Genomic DNA, 19,659 nt, shown 5'->3' with positions numbered 1-19,659 from the left:
CACACTAGATTATAACACTTATTATGAAGCAATCCATTTGGCATCCATTCTAAGTAGTAGGCTATGGTAGTATGGACATTGGACATTGAAACGTGGCCAAAGTCTAGCTCCTCAACAGCTCCAAGGGAAAAGATGGCCATTACCGCATTACCCGTGCTCCTCCACTACCTCCCCATGTCACCTTTATGAAACACTCCAGGTGACTTCGGCTGGCCAATGAGCTGGCCCAAATTAGCCAAGAGAGAGAGCGAGAGACAGACAGAAGCGAGTGACACAATCCCATCTTTTAGCAGATTGCCCTGTGGGTAATGAGACGGTCATTTTCCTGATGGTAATGGAAAAGCTGTCACGGCTGTAACAACGGGACACTGCCTTGACTCACATTCATCAGCACCAAGATGACACAGATAGGAAGACAGGAAATTAGTTAGAAATGGAATTTAAATTAGCAGTCTCTACGGTGTTAGTGTGGATGAGAGAGGAACACACATACACTCACTATGTGGCTGTATGCTGTGTTATGTAAAAGTATGAGTGAGTTTGTTTAGATTAGCATATGGCTCAGTGACGATTAGCCGGGCCCATACTGCTTTGCTAGCCGAGTAAACACACACACACACACATTTGTTTTACTATCGTTGTGTGGACCAAACAATTGATTCCCATTCAAAATCCTATTTTCTCTAACCCTAACCCTAAACCTAACCTTAACCCCTAACTCTTAACTCCTAACTCTAACCCTAACCATATTTGTAACCGTAAGCCCTGAACCTAGAATAGCCTTTTTTTCTTGTGGGGACTGGTGAAATGTTCCCACTTGTCTGAATTTTCTTTGTTTTACTATCCTTGTGAGGACTTCTGGTCCCCACAAGGATAGTAAACACACACACACACACACACACACACACACACACAAACAGCCAAACCAGGATAATACAGAAACTGCAGGGCTCCACTGGATTCTGTAAACATAGAAGTATATAGCAAAGTTCAAGCAGTAATTATCCCTACTGCTTGAATATATATATATATATATAATAATGTTGACTAAATGTTTTCTGATGACATAAGCCTTGAACATGCTTTATCGGTGGAAATAAACTGCTGGTTGTCATCTCACCATAACATTGCCTTGATCCTCCATGTCTGATAAATGCATGAGCGACACTCATCCAAAGAAAAGCCCTCTCGACTAATGGGCCTACTGTCATTTTATAGATCACACAATGTGAGACATCGTAAAACCCTTCCGCGGCTGCACACTCCATCGGCTGACACGTTACATAATGGAGTTAAATCAGCAGGCAGGGGAGCGTTCAATAGCAAGAGAGTGGAGAGAGCAGTCGTTGGCTGTAGTCTACCAGTTTGGAACTTGTTTATAGCCCGGGTTGTTTTCATTAAGCACCAAATGGAAGAAAGCGGACTGAAACAGAGAGGGCCTACCTGAACATAAGAAACACTGGTTTTTAGTTTTCAGTTGCAAAACATTTTGCCTCAGTGTGCCCTAATATGACCCTGGATGGCTAGCCAAAAACCAATATCCGCCAAGTCAGCTGGTAATCAGAGCGTTCCCTTGAGGCAGGGCTTTATTTAAGGACAAACTGAAGAGACTCTCATCCACTGCGGGAGATTTGGGTGAAAACCAACAATCTAGGCCATGCCGCCCGGAGGGATTCAGGAAGGACTTTAAACTAAAAATAGAGTGTGCTGAAATAATTAAGGAAATCTATCTCTTAAGTGTGCCAACAATCTTTTTTAATTACAGTCCCCCTGTCGGCTGAGCTGGAGCCAATCAAAGCAGGTCAGGGGATGATGGGAGCAGTTGAGTGATCCACCTGTTATCTTTGTGTGTGCGGACACACACACACACACACACACACTCTCTCTCATGCACGCATACAAACTACAATTCCTCAAGTCAGAGGAGACATCTCTAATCTCACCTACCAGAAAATAAGGTGGCAGTTGGTAGGAAAGGGTAGCTTTGAAAGAGTCTAGATTAGAATTTCACAGTTGGAAAATAATGCATGTCATAATGAATGATGCGAGTGTTTGTTTGGTGTTAGCACAATGTTATCCCCTGGTACTGGCTTGTAGAGCAGGGAGGAGGGTGTTAGTGCCCTGACTAATGCTTGTTTACTGTCTGAGTCTTCCAGTGGGAAGATCGACACACTGGGTGAGACCTGAGGTTGGCGCCTCTGGGAACCACTAACCACAGACTAGACTGGATAACTCCAACAGACGCTATAATGAGTATTTACCTCAGAGTGGATAGCTTTTCCCTCATATGCTAATGCTACAGACAAAAAAACAAACCAAAAACAAACCTTCGCCGAGCAGCACTTAAGCCTTACCCAGTGAGCAAAATTAAGTTAAAAATACTTTTCTAAATGTTAAAATCACATTTATTTTTTGGTTCTGATTGAAAGTTGAAAATACATCTCTTCCCGACTTTTAAAGAACGTTTTTACGGACGTTGAAAATACAGTACGTATTTTTGGGGTCATTGTTTCTTTGGCCAAATTTCAACAGTACATACAATCATTTATTTCTCCATGTCAATGCAGAAAACATTATATTCCTCCCATCAATGTTCCCTGTAATGTTTTGGGGCACCGAGCAAATGTTTGGTCTTGGGAGCGGAAACTTGAACGTTGTGAGAATTCTTTTCAACTTCCGGCGCGTGTTTACAGTTAACACTGAGGCTTTACCCTTACAGTTTTAGACAGTAGCCAATAGGCTATTGTGGCTATTTGAGCATAATAGGCCTACCAACTAAACCAATGGAGCAAATCCCATAACATTTTCACATGGAAACAGCTTTGATTTCTATGATATAGGCTACAGTAGCCTATATGTGGTGTTTTTTTAATTATTATTTTACCTTTATTTAACCAGGCAAGTGGGTTAACTGCCTGTTCATGGGCAGAACGACAGATTTGTACCTTGTCAGCTCGGGGGTTTGAACTTGCAACCTTCCATACATTGCATGGAGTGGCGATTTTAGCATGTAAATCAGTTAGCCACTGACTCCTTCCAAGCCACTCATTGTTAAATTTACGATTTCCAACCTGTTGTACAATGTTTATGTCCAATGGCCGATGAGCACCGATACGTTTTATCTATAATTTCTCAATTATTTCTCATCATATGACAAGGATTAAAAAGGATTTGCCAGTAGATTGTTGACCTGATTCATGATGATGACTGCTAGCTAAGATCAGTCCAATCAAAGCTACTGTAGATACGTGATTTGACATAATTTTATCTGTGGCCAATGACCTTGAGCCTTCTTGGATGGACACTTCTAATGTAACTCTATGGCAGCACCCAAGGGGGCTAGAATTTTCGAGGTCTACCCTTAGACTTGGCAGTGACGAAGTGTCCACATGAGCAACAGAACACTGAGCCAATCACGTCGCAACGCTCTGTATTTTCTGCTGGCTTGCCCCACCACACTGAGCTAGGCTGAAACACCTGCATTTTAGAGCTGCTTTACTCAAGAAAACAAAAAAGAGACCATGTTTGTATGAGGCTTTATTAACTCAATGATATATCGTTTTTACATTGTTTGCAAACTGATATGCGACATGTATTAATACCAAAATAACATGCAAAATAGGCTATCTCCCCCCAATGTTTTATTATTTTTTTGGGGGGGAGGGGGAAAAAAAATGTGGGGCCATGAATGACTGGTCGCCAACTGATTGCATGAGACTTTTAAACACGTTCTTACATTATGTAGGGCTTGACATTAATTCATGATTTTTTTACTTGGTCTGTAACACCAGGTGCCAAATAGGTGATTGTACATTGCATTGTGTTGCATGATGCAAGAAACCACTTTACAAAAGACAATTAATTATTATTACCATACAGAGAATTAGACAATGTAGGCTACCCCTCTACCTATTAGCTTATTTGCATATTCTGTCTCAAAATATAACACTGCTCCTTTTACCTCTTGCACTTGTAGGAAGCAGCAACTCCCCATTGCTGACCAATTGCTGACCAATACAAACTAGCAATGATCATTTTCAAAGTTTTCAGACCAAAAAAATAATAATAAAAAAGAACACACAACTACAGTAACATTCTCAGTAACAGTTACTGGAATGGATTTTGTTGCTTTTGTTGCTCTGACTGTGAAATGTGGTTGTTTATCCACTGACTGTAAGTCAGTATGAAAAATAACATCTGCTAAAAGCTCAAAATGTAAAATGAAATGTAGAAAAATACATGTAAAAAAACACTTGCAAAGCAAGCTGGGTATTATTTGAATGAGCTCCGCCCCCAAACAAGACCAAATTTGGTCAGTCCAGACCGGAAGTATTTGTTTCACAAATTTGGGCATTACAGTACAGCACAGTAGAGTTTAGTTCAGTAGAGTACAGTACAATATGCTGTACTTTACTCTAACGTACTGTACTGAACTATACTTTACTGTCCTCTGTAACGTACTGTACTATACATGACTATATATGTATTGAACTGTACTGCACTCTGCAGTGCTCTAATGTGCTGTCCAAACCTGTGATACATAGACATACATCTATGATTGGTTCAGATTTGGTCTGGACTGTTGCAAAATAAATGTGCACATACATGTTATTCCATAATTTCACCCACACACGTGAAAGAGCGCGTCTGTGTAGCTAAACGCTAAAATAGAACACGGATCAGGAAGATACAAACCCACGTGGATGCTTGAAAGATGAATTAATAACTAAAAACGAACTCGATTTTCTTTTTTATATGTGTGTATTAATCGTCGGCATATAGAACCCCGCGATTTTGTATGACTCCAAGTCACAATTCTACAAAGAACCAGCTAAAAAGAGGACCATATACACGGCAGGTAAAATAACAAACTGATATTAATCTCCCAGGCCAAACTAGCAACAGATAGCTAGCTACTTAAATGTCCATGAATGTTTCATGTGGGTTTTTTTCGACCTGCCGCTAAAATTAATATAGTTGGTTCAATTGTTTTTTGTATTTTAACCCGAGTGTCATGATCGCGTCTGGTGCGTGTGGCCAGTGAAGTCAGCATGTTAGTATAGTCTTCAGCGCTACAAAACAACAATGCAGCAAAACAACTCATGACAAATTACAGTAAGGCTACATAGAGCCTCATATGCTAATGTTTCAGACCTAGCTGCACTATGCTCTTAGCCTAGCATTCAGCGCTGCAAAGCGGGCAACTAAAAAGCAGCCAAAACCGGCCATGTAATTGCTATGGGATCAATACGGGAGTGGGAACAGTATCCAGTATTGCCAACCATGTTTTTCCAGTGATATCCATTATTGGCCCCTTGATTTTTGTCGCTAGAAATTGCTAGATTACGTTTAGCTGTTGCCTCGACAACGTCACTGCACCAATTTGCCTTGCTGCTGCAGTCCGTTTTCGCCCCCCTCTCTCTCGCCGCACACCCTCCCCTTGTGCTTCTCTGCCTGTGTGTGCCGTTGCTGTGACTTCTGTTGCACAAACAGCTTCTCCCACTCTGGTTTGAGGCAGAATTTAGTGGGAAAATTCACTAAATGCTATCAAAACCATAGAAACCCTCTGTCAAAACTCCCCAAAGGCAGCCTGAAAAGTAGCTACATTTTGTCGATAGAATCCTTTACCAATAAAAGTAATTGGAGGGGTATGAAAACTCCCTAAATATAGAAACAAAGTTGTTAAATTGGAAACGCTGATGGTATTGACGGGTGAGACTTAATGGCCTCTGAGGACTTGCTCTGTACTTCATAGATTGAAATCAATTTATAGCTGTGGGGAGAAATGAATCCTTTTACCAATCTGTCATTTAGGTATTTCACTGTGGAAGACAATTTCTTTCATAATCTTCATCAATATCCTTCCCAAACTTCCAATGGTTGACATAACCCTGACAACATCCTCCAGAAGATGCTGTGACGGTGGGTCACTCTCACCTTACGCCTCAGCAGCAAATGTAATGAAGCTCTCTCCCTCGCGTGTCACCTTGGTTGTGAGCTAGATCTAGTAATGGCCTGGTCTGAAGATTTGTGCTGTCTCTTTTTAACGAGGTAATTCAGGACTATGGAACGCTGTAGAGGTTATTTAACTGACAGACTGACAGATTGACAGGCGACTATATCCAGTATCCATATCCTCGGCCACATCATTAACGCCTACTGTAAGCCATCGTTCACTTGATATTATTTATTAAGTATTGCACCAATCATGATGGTAGGACTCCAACTACACAAATTGAATGACTGTGTTGAGCTTACAATGACCCTTGCTATAGCGGAGAGACTCAAAATATGAACATTTTCATAAATATAAATAGAATTTGCTCCTTGAATTACATTTTTAAAATGGGGCTGGTTCTATTGGCATACTGTGTGATGTAAAGGCACTGATGCCTTATCCAAATGAAAGCTCTGAAACGTTCATTTCAGATGATGCTTTTACATGGCAACAAAGTGACTAGACTTCATGTCATCCTGCCATTGATCCCAAAAAATCTCCACTTCAAATGGATAAAAAGCTTTTCCCTTTAGCCTTGACCTTAACATCTCACAACCCTGTTGTCTTGGCTCTTGTATCCCGACGCAACGCCAACGATAGAAGTCGGAGTTGGAGACAAGACTTTTATTCTTTGTGTTTTTTTCTTTCTTCTATGTCACTCCAGCGGACATCGTCCTAACCTTTTATGTGACACCTGAGACCCAGAGTCTCTCTAAGGTTTCGGGGGAATGTGAGACGACCGTGGCCCAGATCGACATATCCACAGACTGAGAGCGGTGAACACCTGAGCCCCCTACTCTGGACTAGGCTATCAGAGTTATACACAGGTGGACCAGGGGCCTAGGCCTTGTCCACCTGCCAGGGCCAGATCTGGTTTCCCACCTGGACAGAACATAATATGGCCATCCGCTTCATCCTCCACTCTTTCCCCTTCTGCTATACCTGTTTGACTGACACACGCCGTTTGTTATATCTCTACTGTAGCAATGCAAACCTCTACAGAGCTGTTTCAGAATAGTTATATCATCGAGCAAGTGCCTGCGCTTTGTGAGGGCTTGCTGAGTGCAACCTTGCTGATAGGTTGCTGATTGTTTGAAATATGGATAGATTTTTTTTAATCAATGCAGGTTTTTGAAGATGATACAATGACTGTAGTAAAGCAAGCCAAACAGCAATCCAAATGTTCCATGTTTTCAATCAAATATAATTTCATACGTGATGTTTTGACACATCCACATTGAATATACCATTGGTACGTGCTTGATAAATAGGCAAGAGACCAAAACAGGCATCAAAAAAAGATGTGGCTCCTCAAAGCTCTCTCCTGAGTTTCCAGGGCGGTAGTCAGAGGTACAAGTGACACAGACAGCGGCCATTGTTATGATGATAGGCTTGGGAACAGACAGGCAGACCACAAATGCTGATGGAAAGAAAGTAGGGTTCCACAGGCCTGGGATTTAGTCTGGAAGGATGGAGGTTTGCTGACAGAGGGAATATACAACAATTACCTTTTTCCATCCTGTCACTACTGTGAAAGAGAGAGAGCATGTGCACGTGATCCTATATAATGTATGTGGAGTGTGTTTGTGCATGTGTGTGAAGGTCACATAATGTGTTGATTCTTTTTTCACTTGTTTTACATTTTAGTCATTTAGCAGACATTCTTGTCCAGAGCAATCTACAGTAGTGAGTTCATAAATTTTTATAGTGGTCCCTCGTGGGAATCAAACCCACAACCCTGGAGTTGCAAGCACCATGTTCTACCAACTGAGCCACACTATAAGGGGAAGTTATTTGTGACCCTCTGCCTGGATTCAGTCCTATGTAGCAACATTTTTAATGGTATTTTTTTACATTGGATAAAAGTAAAGACTAGAAAATAATATATCATGCACTGCAGTTGAGGAACAATGTGAAAATAATTATGCTTTTAAAGTTGATAAACTATAACCCCACTTTTGAGAAAATGGCCCTTGAATGGTCCGGTACACCTACTGCAGAGCTCTTCATTGTCTCCACCCATTCAGCATCATTCACATCCTCTTAAATCTTACCCCCCCCCCCACCCACATCTCTTTAAGGATTCACATGTGAGGCCATATGCTAAACAGAGTAAGTAGTGTAGTTAACAAGACTAAAAGTAGTAGCCTACAAATAAGGTACAACTCCAGGTAAAAATACACTTTATCTAGTCCTTAGCATATATCCTAATCTGACTTTGGTGCAGGCCATGTTCTTCTTCACAATACTGTTTCTGGTAAACACACATAATATCAAATTCACATTCACAGGATACAGAAGGTGTAAACAGTACATTGAAATGGTTACTTTTAGAGTATCAATATCAAAAACAGAAAATGTCCAGATAAAAATATTTGATAAACAGTTTATCATTATTAGATGATGCTTACCCAGACATACTTATCTAAATTGATGGGTCATGTGAAAGAAATGCTATAACCATCCCCCAGCCACAGCTAGCTAAGTGGATGGGTCATTATTGTCTAGACATGTACACATGTTCATGAAATACAATAGATGGCCATAATCACTCCCAGACACACCTGGCTAACTTGATGGTCATGTAATAATCTGGTAAAGTGGAGTCTTTTGTTTAGACATGTAGCTAAACAATGAACCGGAATAATCTCAACTCATACTACTACCAATACAAACATTGTCATAGCTGTAGTATGAATTGGCAGGTAGATCAAGCTAACCAACTAGGTTCAATGTTAGCTAACTAACAGGCTATAACTATCAATGCAAACTGTTTCTGATTCGAATAATATTACTACACAGATCATACATGTAATGTTAACTAGCGAGCCAGCAAGCTAATGTTTGTGAGCTAACAGTATGCTTTAACTTGAAATGCTTTATTTTATTTTACCTTTATTTAACTAGGCAAGTCAGTTAAGAACAAATTCTTATTTTCAATGACAGCCTAGGAACAGTGGGTTAACTGCCTGTTCAGGGGCAGAACAACAGATTTGTACCTTGTCAGCCCGGGGATTTGAACTTCCAACCTTTTGGTTACTAGTCAAACACTCTAACCACTAGGCTACCCTGCCGCCCCATTGTCAAAATGAAAACGACTTCCTGCCAGAATTTGAAACGTATAAAATCGGAAAATGTAGCTAGACTCTTACCCATGTAAATGGCTTCACGGCCATTGATCTCTGTTTTGTTTCAAGCTACCGTAATTTCCGGACTATAAGCCGCTACTTTATTCCCACACTTTGAAACTCGCGGTTTATACAATGACGCGGCTAATTTATGGATTTTTCCCGCTTTCACAAGATTCATGCTGCCAAAAAACTGAGCACTGTCACATAATGTGACGTAAATCGAGCGCGCTCAAACTTCCCATCATTCTGATTACGGTAGTAATTTTGTCACCCTCATCATGGCAAAGACACGGAGAAATGCATATGATGCAGCTTTCAAGTTGAAGGCGATAAATCTGGCTGTTGGAAAAGGAAATAGAGCTGCATGGGAGCTTGGCCTTAATGAGTCGATGATAAGACGTTGGAAACAGCAGCGTGAGGAACTGACTCAGTGCAGAAAGACAACAAAATCTTTCAGAGGGAAGAAAAGCAGATGGCCCAAAGTATTTGCAGCCACTCGACATCAGTGTAAATCGTGCATTTAAGGTGGTGCTCCTTGTTCAGTGGGAGGCTTGGATGACAAGTGGGGAGAAATCCTTCACTAAAACGGGCCGCAGGCGAAGAGCATCTTATGGTCAAGTCTGCCAGTGGGTCCTGACAGCGTGGAGCATTGTCAAAAAATCCACTATCATCAACGGGTTTCGAAAGGCTGGAATGCTGCGTGTTGAAGGGGCAGCATGAGCTCAGCGGGGTATTTGCATCCGGATGAAAGTGACGAGAGCGACAATGAAAACGATCCAACATCGGATGAAGCAATTCTGAGGCTATTCAACTCCGACACCGAAGGAGATGACTTCAGTGGTTTCAGTGCACAGGAGGAGGAAGATAGTGACCAATGACTTTCTTGGTAGGCTACTGTTTTAATTTTTGTTACAAGCCGTGTTTCGTTAAAGCCTATTTATTTTTGTTACAAGCCGTGTTTCGTTTTAAGGCTGTGTAAAGTTCATTTGTTTCAATGTACCGGAAGGCACCTGCGGCTTATAGACATGTGCGGCTTATTTATGTACAAAATACATATTTTTTAATAATTCAGTGGGTGCGGTTTATATTCAGATGCGCTTTATAGTCCAGCAATTACGGTACATCTTGTTTGGCCAGCGTTGTGTCAAGTCACTCCGGGTCACACTGACCGTGGCGTGTGCAGAAAGTAGCCCATCACTACTTTTCCCAACTGATCTGTCGATAGCGCCTGCAAAATACAAGGCATCAATGTTGTTGAGAAAGTAGTAAAACTTTTGTAGTTCTCGATGGCTAACGTTATATCTTTCAAAAACGCTGCGGTAGAAAAGACTATCAACACATACTGAGCAGCTCAGGTTATAGACAGAAGCATGCTACATGGCAGACTAATCCACACTCATCTCCTGGCATGTCCAGCCCATCCATTATGTCAGTAAATCACGACTAGCGGAAAGGTTCCTGTCTTTTTCCGTGGCTAAACCAACTAGGCTCGTAATGTAACAATTTTATTTGTATTTACAGATGGAATACACGTTAGTTATTAAGGCACATGAAAGTGCACATGTTCCAGAATGCATTACTGCAACAAAAAAAAAGCATTTTGATTAAGAAAAAAGATGTTCAAATGCTTCTCCTGTATTTGTATTTATTAGGGATCCCCATTAGTGGCATGTCTTGTGGTAGTTTAAACAGACAGCTTGGTACATTCAGCTTGTCAACACTTCTTACAAAAACAAATAGTGATGACGTCAATCTCTTCCATTTTAGCCATGAAAGATTGATAAGCATATCATTAGTGTTAGATCTCCGTGTACTTTTAAGGGCCAGCCGTGCTGCCCTGTTCTGAGCCAACTGCAATTTTCCTAAGTCCCTCTTTGTGGCACCTGACCACACTACTGAACAGTAGTCCAGGGGCGACAAAACTAGGGCCTGTAAGGACCTGCCCTGTTGACAGTGCTGTCAAGAAGTTAGAGCAACACCTCATCATGGACATACTTCTCCCCATTGATACTGTTGTATCATTATGTTTTGATCATGACAGTTTACAATCCAGGGTTACTCCAAACAGTTTAGTCACCTCAACTTGCACAATTACCACATTATTTATTACTAGATGTAGTTGAGGTTTAGGGTTTAGTGAATAATTTGTCCCAAATACAATGCTTTTAGTTTTGGAAATATTTAGGACTAACTTATACCTTGCCACCCATTCGGAAACTAACAGCAGCTATTTGTTTAGTGTTGCAGTCATTTCAGTTGCTGTAGTAACTGATGTGTATCATGTTGAGTCATCCACACTGGCATAGACACTGGCTTTACTCAAAGTCGTTAGTAAGGGGCCTAAACAGTAATGACCCTAAACAGCTACACTGGGGAATTCCTGATTCTACCTGGATTATGTTGGAGAGGCTTCCATTAAAGAACACCCTCTGTGTTCTGTTAGACAAGTAAACCTTTACCAACAATATAGCAGGGGGTGTAAAGCCATAACACAACTTTTTCCAGCAGCAGACTATGATCGATAACGTCAAAAGCTGCACTGAAATCTAACAAAGCATTTGTTTAAGTGCTGTGCTTGTTGAATGTCCTTCTCAATGAGAGTGCTGTTGTAATTTTGTTTACTATAAAATAGCATTGTATCTGGTCAAACCCAATTTTTTCCAGAAGTTTACTAAGGGTTGGTAACAGGCTGATTGGTCAGCTATTTGAGCCAGTAAAGGGGGCTTTACTATTCTTGGGTAGCAGAATGACTTTTGCTTCCCTCCAGGCCTGAGGGCACACACTTTCTAATAGACTTAAATTATCGTCCGCTATTATCCTCAGTAATTTTCCACCCAGATTGTCATACCCCGGTGGCTTGTCATTGTTGATAGACAACAATCATTTTTTTCATTAACAATGTCTTCACTGTATTTCTGATCAATTTTAAATGTTATTTTAATGGACAAAAAAATCTGCTTTTCTTTCAAAAACAAGGACATTTCTAAGTGACCCCAAACGTTTGAACGGTAGTGTACATTTATATTTAGTTCATTTAGCAGACCCTTTTATCACACCATAGTGTCATCAGACCTTTGATACCATGAAAGTGAGCCACAAAATGTGAACTGCTATAAAAAAGAAAATGGTATAGAAATTACAGCTCTCGAAGGTATCTTGTTACAAAATACCGCGGAGTGTATTTCAGCCCAATGTAATTCAAGTTACAAAATACTCAGAAGTCATTTAAATACATTGTAACAGAATTACTGCCCATCTGCATGTGTCTGTGTTTGTACTTTCTATGTTCATTTGTGTGCGCGCGTGTTTTGCATGTTTGTATGTGTATATGCTGTCTAACATGTGAGAGAGCCTGTTCATGTAGCTCATTTCTGTGATCTTCACATTTAATCTGCTGATGTTGCTCTATATTCTCCAGGTAACAGTGTTACAAACCACCACACAGACTAATGCATCAGCTATCGCAAGTCCTATAGCAACTGCTAAGGCCAGCCATATACTTAAACTAACCCTGTAAGCACCCGTTAGCATCACTCGCATAAAAACACCAGGCACAGCACTAAATTAACTAGCGTGGTCCCAGATCTGTTTGGGATGGCATGACAATAACCATAGGAGTTGGCAATACAGCACAAACAGATCAGGGACCAGGCTATCAATTGGCATTAATAACCTAAAGCTACAGGTTCAGCCTATGCTATTGAGAAAAGACCCAACCGGTCCTTCTGACTGACTAATCTTAGACCAGTGGCAATTGGAAAAACATAGTATAATCATCTCGAAACAGACTGCAAGCTAAAAGCTAGCTATGGTCCGGGGCATTATTGCATATTCCTCTACAAACACTGTTAGTAAAGGAACGCACATTAACGCCTGCCTGGACCAGAGCTAGATATACTCTTAGTAGGATATTGTAGGTAGCAATTCCTTAATATTTCATAGTCTGCATGGCAGAATCAGAACAGTCTCAGTTCTAGGTTGGCTATGAACCACACTTCCAGATGGACAGCATAGTATCATACACAACCAGACACTGTATCAGTATTAACCAGCAACAATATCATCACACACTGTCCCTCAATTCCTACACAGGCTCCTTGGCTCAAGGCAAGACACCTCAACAAGATGGCCTACCCGGCTAACACATTTTTGTTCCCAGAACGTAACAGGAAAGTTTTTTTTTAACCAAAGGAGAACCTTTAGGAAACGTAACATGAATGTTTTGTGCTAGCTGTCTCAATGTAAACTTTGATCTGAAGCCATTCTTCTGATGATTGTGATTTTGCTATTGTAAATGTTTGTAGGCTCATGTAGCCAAATTGTATCTATGATCGTACTCTATTCATTTATATTTTTTGTATGCTATTTTAATATATCAGAATTAACCAACGATATCAGGCCACACCCGGCCATGATTACAGACACCTGTGTGTGTCTTTTGACACTATATAAATTAGTCATTCCGCAGTGTTTGTCATTATACCCTGATGAAGACAGCTTGTCTGTCGAAATGTTGGACATAAATAATTTTGCATCTGAGCTCCTAGTGTGCGGCTCTCCTTTATTTTTTTTAAGTGTTCCACTCCGCTAGCCAGCACCTCGCCTAAATAGGTGTGCGTTTCTTTCGCCTCTAGATTGTGCTAGCTGGGTAACATTTATATCTCAGCTATAGCTTCAAACTCCATGCTATAATATTTATGTTTCTTTAGATCAGTGGTCGCCAACCGGGTAAATAAAGTGTTCGAGTGCACCTACAGCGCTGCCCAATCGGATAGCTCAAATCACCGTGGCTACAGAGCTTCCATGACCCTGACCACAGCCAAGTTTAGGCTACTAGTCTACGTAATTTAATAACTTTTAAAACTATGTGTCAGGATTTGGCCAGGGTTGTTCCGGGTTTTGGTCACTAGATGCCCCCATTGTGCTTTTTGACCTTATGTTTTTTCCCTTGATTCCCATTATTATTTGCACCTGTGCCTCGTTTCCCCTGATTGTATTTAAACCCTTAGTTTCCCTCAGTTCTGTGCTCTGTGTTTGTATGTTAGCACCCAGCCCTAGTGTTCTGTGTATTCTTGTCGATTCCGGTGGACGCTCTTGTAGAATTCTGTTTTTGTTTTTTGAGTATCTCTTGAGGCTTTTTTGTGCTATACCTACCACCTTTTGGATTTGCCATTTTGTATTGAAGGACTTCTCCTTTTTACTTTATTAAATACACCGTCTTAAGTACTGCTGTGTCTGCCTCATCTTCTGGGTTCTGCTGACTATTCGTGGCTCAGTTGGTTAAGTGACTGTTTCTCACTCCGGAGACCCAGGTTCGTAACCGGGTCCTGACACTATGACCACAGAGAGACTCAACAAATACAGCAAAGAGCTGCTGTTTTTATGTGTGAGTTCATGTTTAAGTTTATATTCAGCACTGTCACTGTTTCATTCAACACTATTACAAAACGCACTTCTCCGTACTTCCGCTCGGGCTGAAGCTGCAATGAAAGAGTAGCCAAGTATCGACAGCCCTGGTTGTATTGTTATTATTTGCAGCTCGTCATGACGATTTTAATATTAAGGAATATTTAACTTTCTCTGGTCATAGGAACAACATGATTTCGTGCATGAGGCAGATGCGGTGTGACTCGAACTTTGCCATCAGGTGGAAGACGGTGTCCCCTCTCTCTGGCCAGTCAGTCATCCAACTCAGAATTCCAAGTCGGAAACTCTGGCATCTTTCTAGAGCTCCGATTTTTCGACCTGAAGATCACTGACGTCGTGATTTGACCTTGTTGACATTCAGATCCCCCTTGGCATTTTTACTATTTTGTTGCATTACAACCTGTCATTTAAATGTATTTTTATTTGGATTAATGGACATACACGAAAAAACTGTCATTTAAATACATTTTTATTTGGATTAATGGACATACACAAAATAGTCCAAATTGGTGAAGTGAAATTTGAAAAATGACTTGTTTAAAAAAAAATACAAAAATGTAAAAACGGAAAAGTGGTGCGTGCATATGTTTTCACCCCCTTTGCTATGAAATCCCTAAATAAGATCTGGTGCGACCAATTACCTTCAGAAGTCACACAATTAGTTAAATAAAGTCAACCTGTGTGCAATCTAAGTGTCACATGATCTGTCACATGATCTCAGTATATATATACACCTGTTCTGAAAGGCCCCAGAGTCTGCAACACCACTAAGCAAGGGAAACACCATACAAGCAGCACCACGAAGACCAAGGAGCTCTCCAAACAGGTCAGGGACAAGGTTGTGGAGAAGTACAGATCAGGGTTGGGTTATAAAAAAAATATCTGAAACTTTGAACATCCCACGGAGCACAATTAAATCCAATGTAAAAAAATAAAGAATATGGCACCATAACAAACCTGCCAAGAGAGGGCCGCACACCAAAACTCACAGACCAGGCAAGGAGGGCATTATTCAGAGAGGCAACAAAGAGACCAAAGATAACCCTGAAGGAGCTGCAAAGCTCCACAGCGGAGATTGGAGTATCTGTCCATAGGACCACTTTAAGCCCTACTCTCTACAAAGCTGAGCTTTATGGAAGAGTGGCCAGAAAAAAGCCATTGCTTAATGAAAAAAATAAGCAAATGCATTTGTTTTCCAAAAGGCATGTGGAAGACTCCACATACATATGGAAGGAGGTACTCTAGGCAAATATAGCTTTTTGGCCATCAACGCTATATCTGGCGCAAACCCAACACCTCTCATCACCCCGAGAACACCATCCCCACAGTGAAGAATGGTGGTGGCAGCATCATGCTGTAGGGACTGGAAAACTGGTCAGAATTTAAGGAATTATGGATGGTGCTAAATACAGGGAAATTCTTGAGGGAAACCTGTATTTGGTCTTCCAGAGATTTGACACTGGGACGGAGGTTCACCTTCCAGCAGGACAATGACCATAAGAATACTGCTATAAAGCAACACTCGAGTGGTTTAAGGGGAAACATTTAAATGTCTTGGAATGGCCTAGTCAAAGCCCAGACCTCGATCCAATTGAGAATATGTGGTATGATTTAAAGATTGCTGTACACCAGCGGAACCCATCCAACTTGTAGGAGCTGGAGAAGTTTGCCTTGCAGAATGGGCAAAAATACCAGTGGCTAGATGTGCCAAGTTTATAGAGACATACCCCAAGAGACTTGCAGCTGTAATTTCTGCAAAAGGTGGCTCTACAAAGTATTGACATTGGGGGGGGGGGTGAATAGTTATTTCACGCTCAAGTTTTTTTTGTCTTATTTCTTGTTTAATATTTTGCGTCTTCAAGGTGGTAGGCATGTTGTGTAAATCAAATGAAACAAACCCCCCCAAAATCAATTTTAATTCCAGGTTGTAAGGCAACAAAATAGGAAAAATGCCAAAGGGGATGAAAACTTTGGCAAGCCATTTCAATTCATGCTCCACAGTGACTCACTGTGATCTATTTTGTTATCAAAGCTTGAGTTTTGAAATATAATATGGTCTGATTAACAATATTGGCAGGCCAATCATATAGCCAATATGCTGTGATAATGTGCTAGGCCTACTGCCCAAACCTCATTTCTACAAAACTGTTTGTGTGAGGTTAATGTAAAAACTAAAAATCTGAGCAGTAGATCTCAGCTTGCTTTTTGACTGCGAAAATGATCTTGACTCAGAAAAGGTTGTTGACCACTGCTTTGGATGAATAAAGGTAGAGAGAAAGAACACACAGACAACAGATGAGGCCTCCTTGAATGATATTTGAAAACAATGAACCAAACCGCAAGCTGCCTGGGAGAGATGATCTCAATCAGTGTTCCCCAACCACGTGCACGCCCCGCTAATCTTTCCCCCAAACCCCTGTCCTCTCGTGCCCAGACTGCCAGAAACACGGATTAGTCCTGTTCTTTGTGCCATCCTATTCCAACATGACCCTGCGCGCGTTCCCCTGCATTGCATGATTTCACGAGCATCCCCAGGCAAAATGTGGTAGTAGGGTTTTGGGAGTCAGTGAGGTGAAGAGTTAGGATATGTAGAGCTTAGGCTTGAATGTCAAAAAAATAAAGGTGCTTTGTTTTTGGAGTCGGAGATGTGTGTGTGCACGAGCACACATGCATAATGTCTGTGTTTATTGAGGCCATGGCAGAGCTACTGTTTACTTTTTCATAGCATAAGACCTTTGTTCAGACTACATAACTGTATTTAGGAAAGACTTAGTCTCCTAATACCTTGTTGTTCTTGCACGGCACGCGCTGTTCTCTGCAATGGACAATACAATTGCCAGCCTTGATCCACAATGAACCATTTGAACAACATATGTGCGGCATTTCAATGAATTATTAGCACTTTCTTATTCCAAGGCTACAACGTTTGGGCATATAAATACCGACATCGTCTGCCCCGTAACGGTTGGATTCGATCGATGCGCTCCCTAAAGTAGCAGTCTAGCTATCTGGAGCACCTGCAATGCTGAAAAAGGGAGGGTTGAGGGGGGTCCGACTCCGACACTGCGTCTAAAAGAAATCTGAATTTCGTTCAGCGCTCAAGTTCAATTCGATAACCCCCCTTCGCATTTAACCATGTAACTTGCGTACCAAAACTGACCTGTGGTGAGATGTGGTCTGAAGCGCATACAGTGAAAAAAGTATAGGCTACTGCATGAGGCTTTTTTGTCCGCCCTCCCGTCCCCACTTCTGCAACCGCACAAACGTCAATCAATTATGAAATCGAGGACAACTATGCGCATTCAAGACATGTATCTTGACGAACTGCGGTTTCATTGATAAATATCCATGGTGAACGGGTGACTCCATAAAACGTCATCAAGACAGGCACTTTGGGCCATGCAGAAAATCCGGTCATGCGTAATTCGGAGCACAAAACGAAAAATATAATCAAAATATTGAACGTACGGTTTTATGAAACTGTTGGCCTACCTGCATTTTGTCGGACGTAAACACGTCGGTATCTACCTCGCAGGCGATAATGGTCACCATCTCCAGTTTCATATTTATAGATGGCATTCCCTTTCGTAGCTAATAAATAAATAAATATTTCGTTGGGTTCTTGTCTGCTTCAGAGAAAGTGCAGTCACAGCCTCGCAGGTGATTGTACACTCCAATGGGTTTGCTTCGGATGAAGTGGTGTCCTCGCAGTTTGGGTGCGCTATAGGAAGTGATGCTGCAGCTGTAAACTCTCACTCTCCTACACCGCTTCAATACAGAACGACCGTCAGAAGCGCTCGCGAACGCACCAACCAGCGCGCGCTCAGGCACAACATTGACGTCATGCCTCATTTGTTCGTTTAGCGATGCTGTAGGGAGGAGGCACTGCAGCTTGTAGCCCACGGAGCGTTTCTAACTGCCTCCCTTTATTTCTTTCTCCTCCTCGTTTAGCCAATGAAAATAACTGCGAAAATAACTCTGAAATGATTTATCCTAGGCCTACTTCTCCCAACAATAATAATCAGGACTGCCTATAGCACAGTCCACAAAAATAGCCTGGAATTGAATTTGATAATGTCTTGGTTCCATAGACATGGAACGCACCATGCTCAATCAAATTAAATAAGTCAGTTTGTGTTTACTCAAGTTCAAAGTGATATGCATGCTCATGTTATATACCCATCCTTTCCCACAACATGTGGAGTGACCCTATTGAATATGTATTTATGGGGTAGGCTGTCTGTATGCTTCAGTAGTCTTTTGTCATTATAATGTTCCCAATGCATTTGATCCTAAAGTGCCTGGTGCAAATACAGAACAATCCAGACAAATCCAGTATAGTCTGCTAATATGTTGTGGACCTTGCAGAGGCAGCCTGTAGTACAATAACTTACCACAATTGTCATATCTCCCTTACTCATTATGATGAAGCCATGTGACATGTGCATTCTCACTCAACTTCATCTGATTGGCCCAAACTTCCAACAGACTTCAGTATTGCATTACCTCACACTCCTCAATTCCAGCACAAGCTCTGTTTCATCATTCACTAATAAAAGTTGTCATAAGCCATGATGAGTAGGCAATAGGCTGGAGGGAGTGGGCTGTCTGTGTGTCATGTAATTTACCACAGGGCACATTGTCCAGAGAGACAGACAACCATGCGAGCCAGATATTATCCACTGTTAACTGGGGTGGCTCAATCTGGTTCTGACCAGCCCGAGGCTATGGCCCCGCTGTTAGAGTGAATTGACTAAGAAGCACTATGTTGCTAGAGTAGAATGGAATTTAATCGAATGGGATGGTGTTACACTTTTTGATCCATTATCATAGTACTACTTTCTATTAGTAATATCATGCAATTATTATAAAATATGAGTAGATTGAGGATGTGCTCCCCTTTAGAGTTTTCTTACTAATTTCAAATTATCTCAGTCAGCATTTTCTAAACTCATCTTAAAATCTATTTGGAATAAAACCATCATCTACCCTCATTAATCCAGTGTTCTCAGAGGGGTTTATCCTCCTTGCAAAATATATCTGTGAAATTAATATTTTTACTCTATGAATTGCAATTATAAATATTTTGAGAGTGTCCTGGAT

General features: G+C 41.2%; 1 protein-coding gene across 1 annotated transcript in view; it reads right to left on the bottom strand.

The window, feature by feature from the left end:
- LOC135527208 (calcipressin-2-like) overlaps positions 1–18,412 on the bottom strand; it is a 36,216-nt gene extending 17,804 nt beyond the window's left edge. Inside the window, exon 1 of the mRNA XM_064955820.1 lies at positions 18,049–18,412. Coding sequence (XP_064811892.1) covers positions 18,049–18,135 — 87 coding nt within the window. The 5' untranslated portion in view covers positions 18,136–18,412. The remainder of the gene's footprint in view (positions 1–18,048) is intronic.
- Positions 18,413–19,659: the final 1,247 nt, after the last annotated feature.

This window comes from Oncorhynchus masou, chromosome 32 (genome assembly GCF_036934945.1).
Source record: "Oncorhynchus masou masou isolate Uvic2021 chromosome 32, UVic_Omas_1.1, whole genome shotgun sequence".
NCBI classification, from domain to species: Eukaryota; Metazoa; Chordata; class Actinopteri; order Salmoniformes; family Salmonidae; genus Oncorhynchus; species Oncorhynchus masou.
The sequence above is the reverse complement of the archived record's forward strand: the minus strand, read 5'-3'. Positions and strand labels throughout refer to the sequence as shown.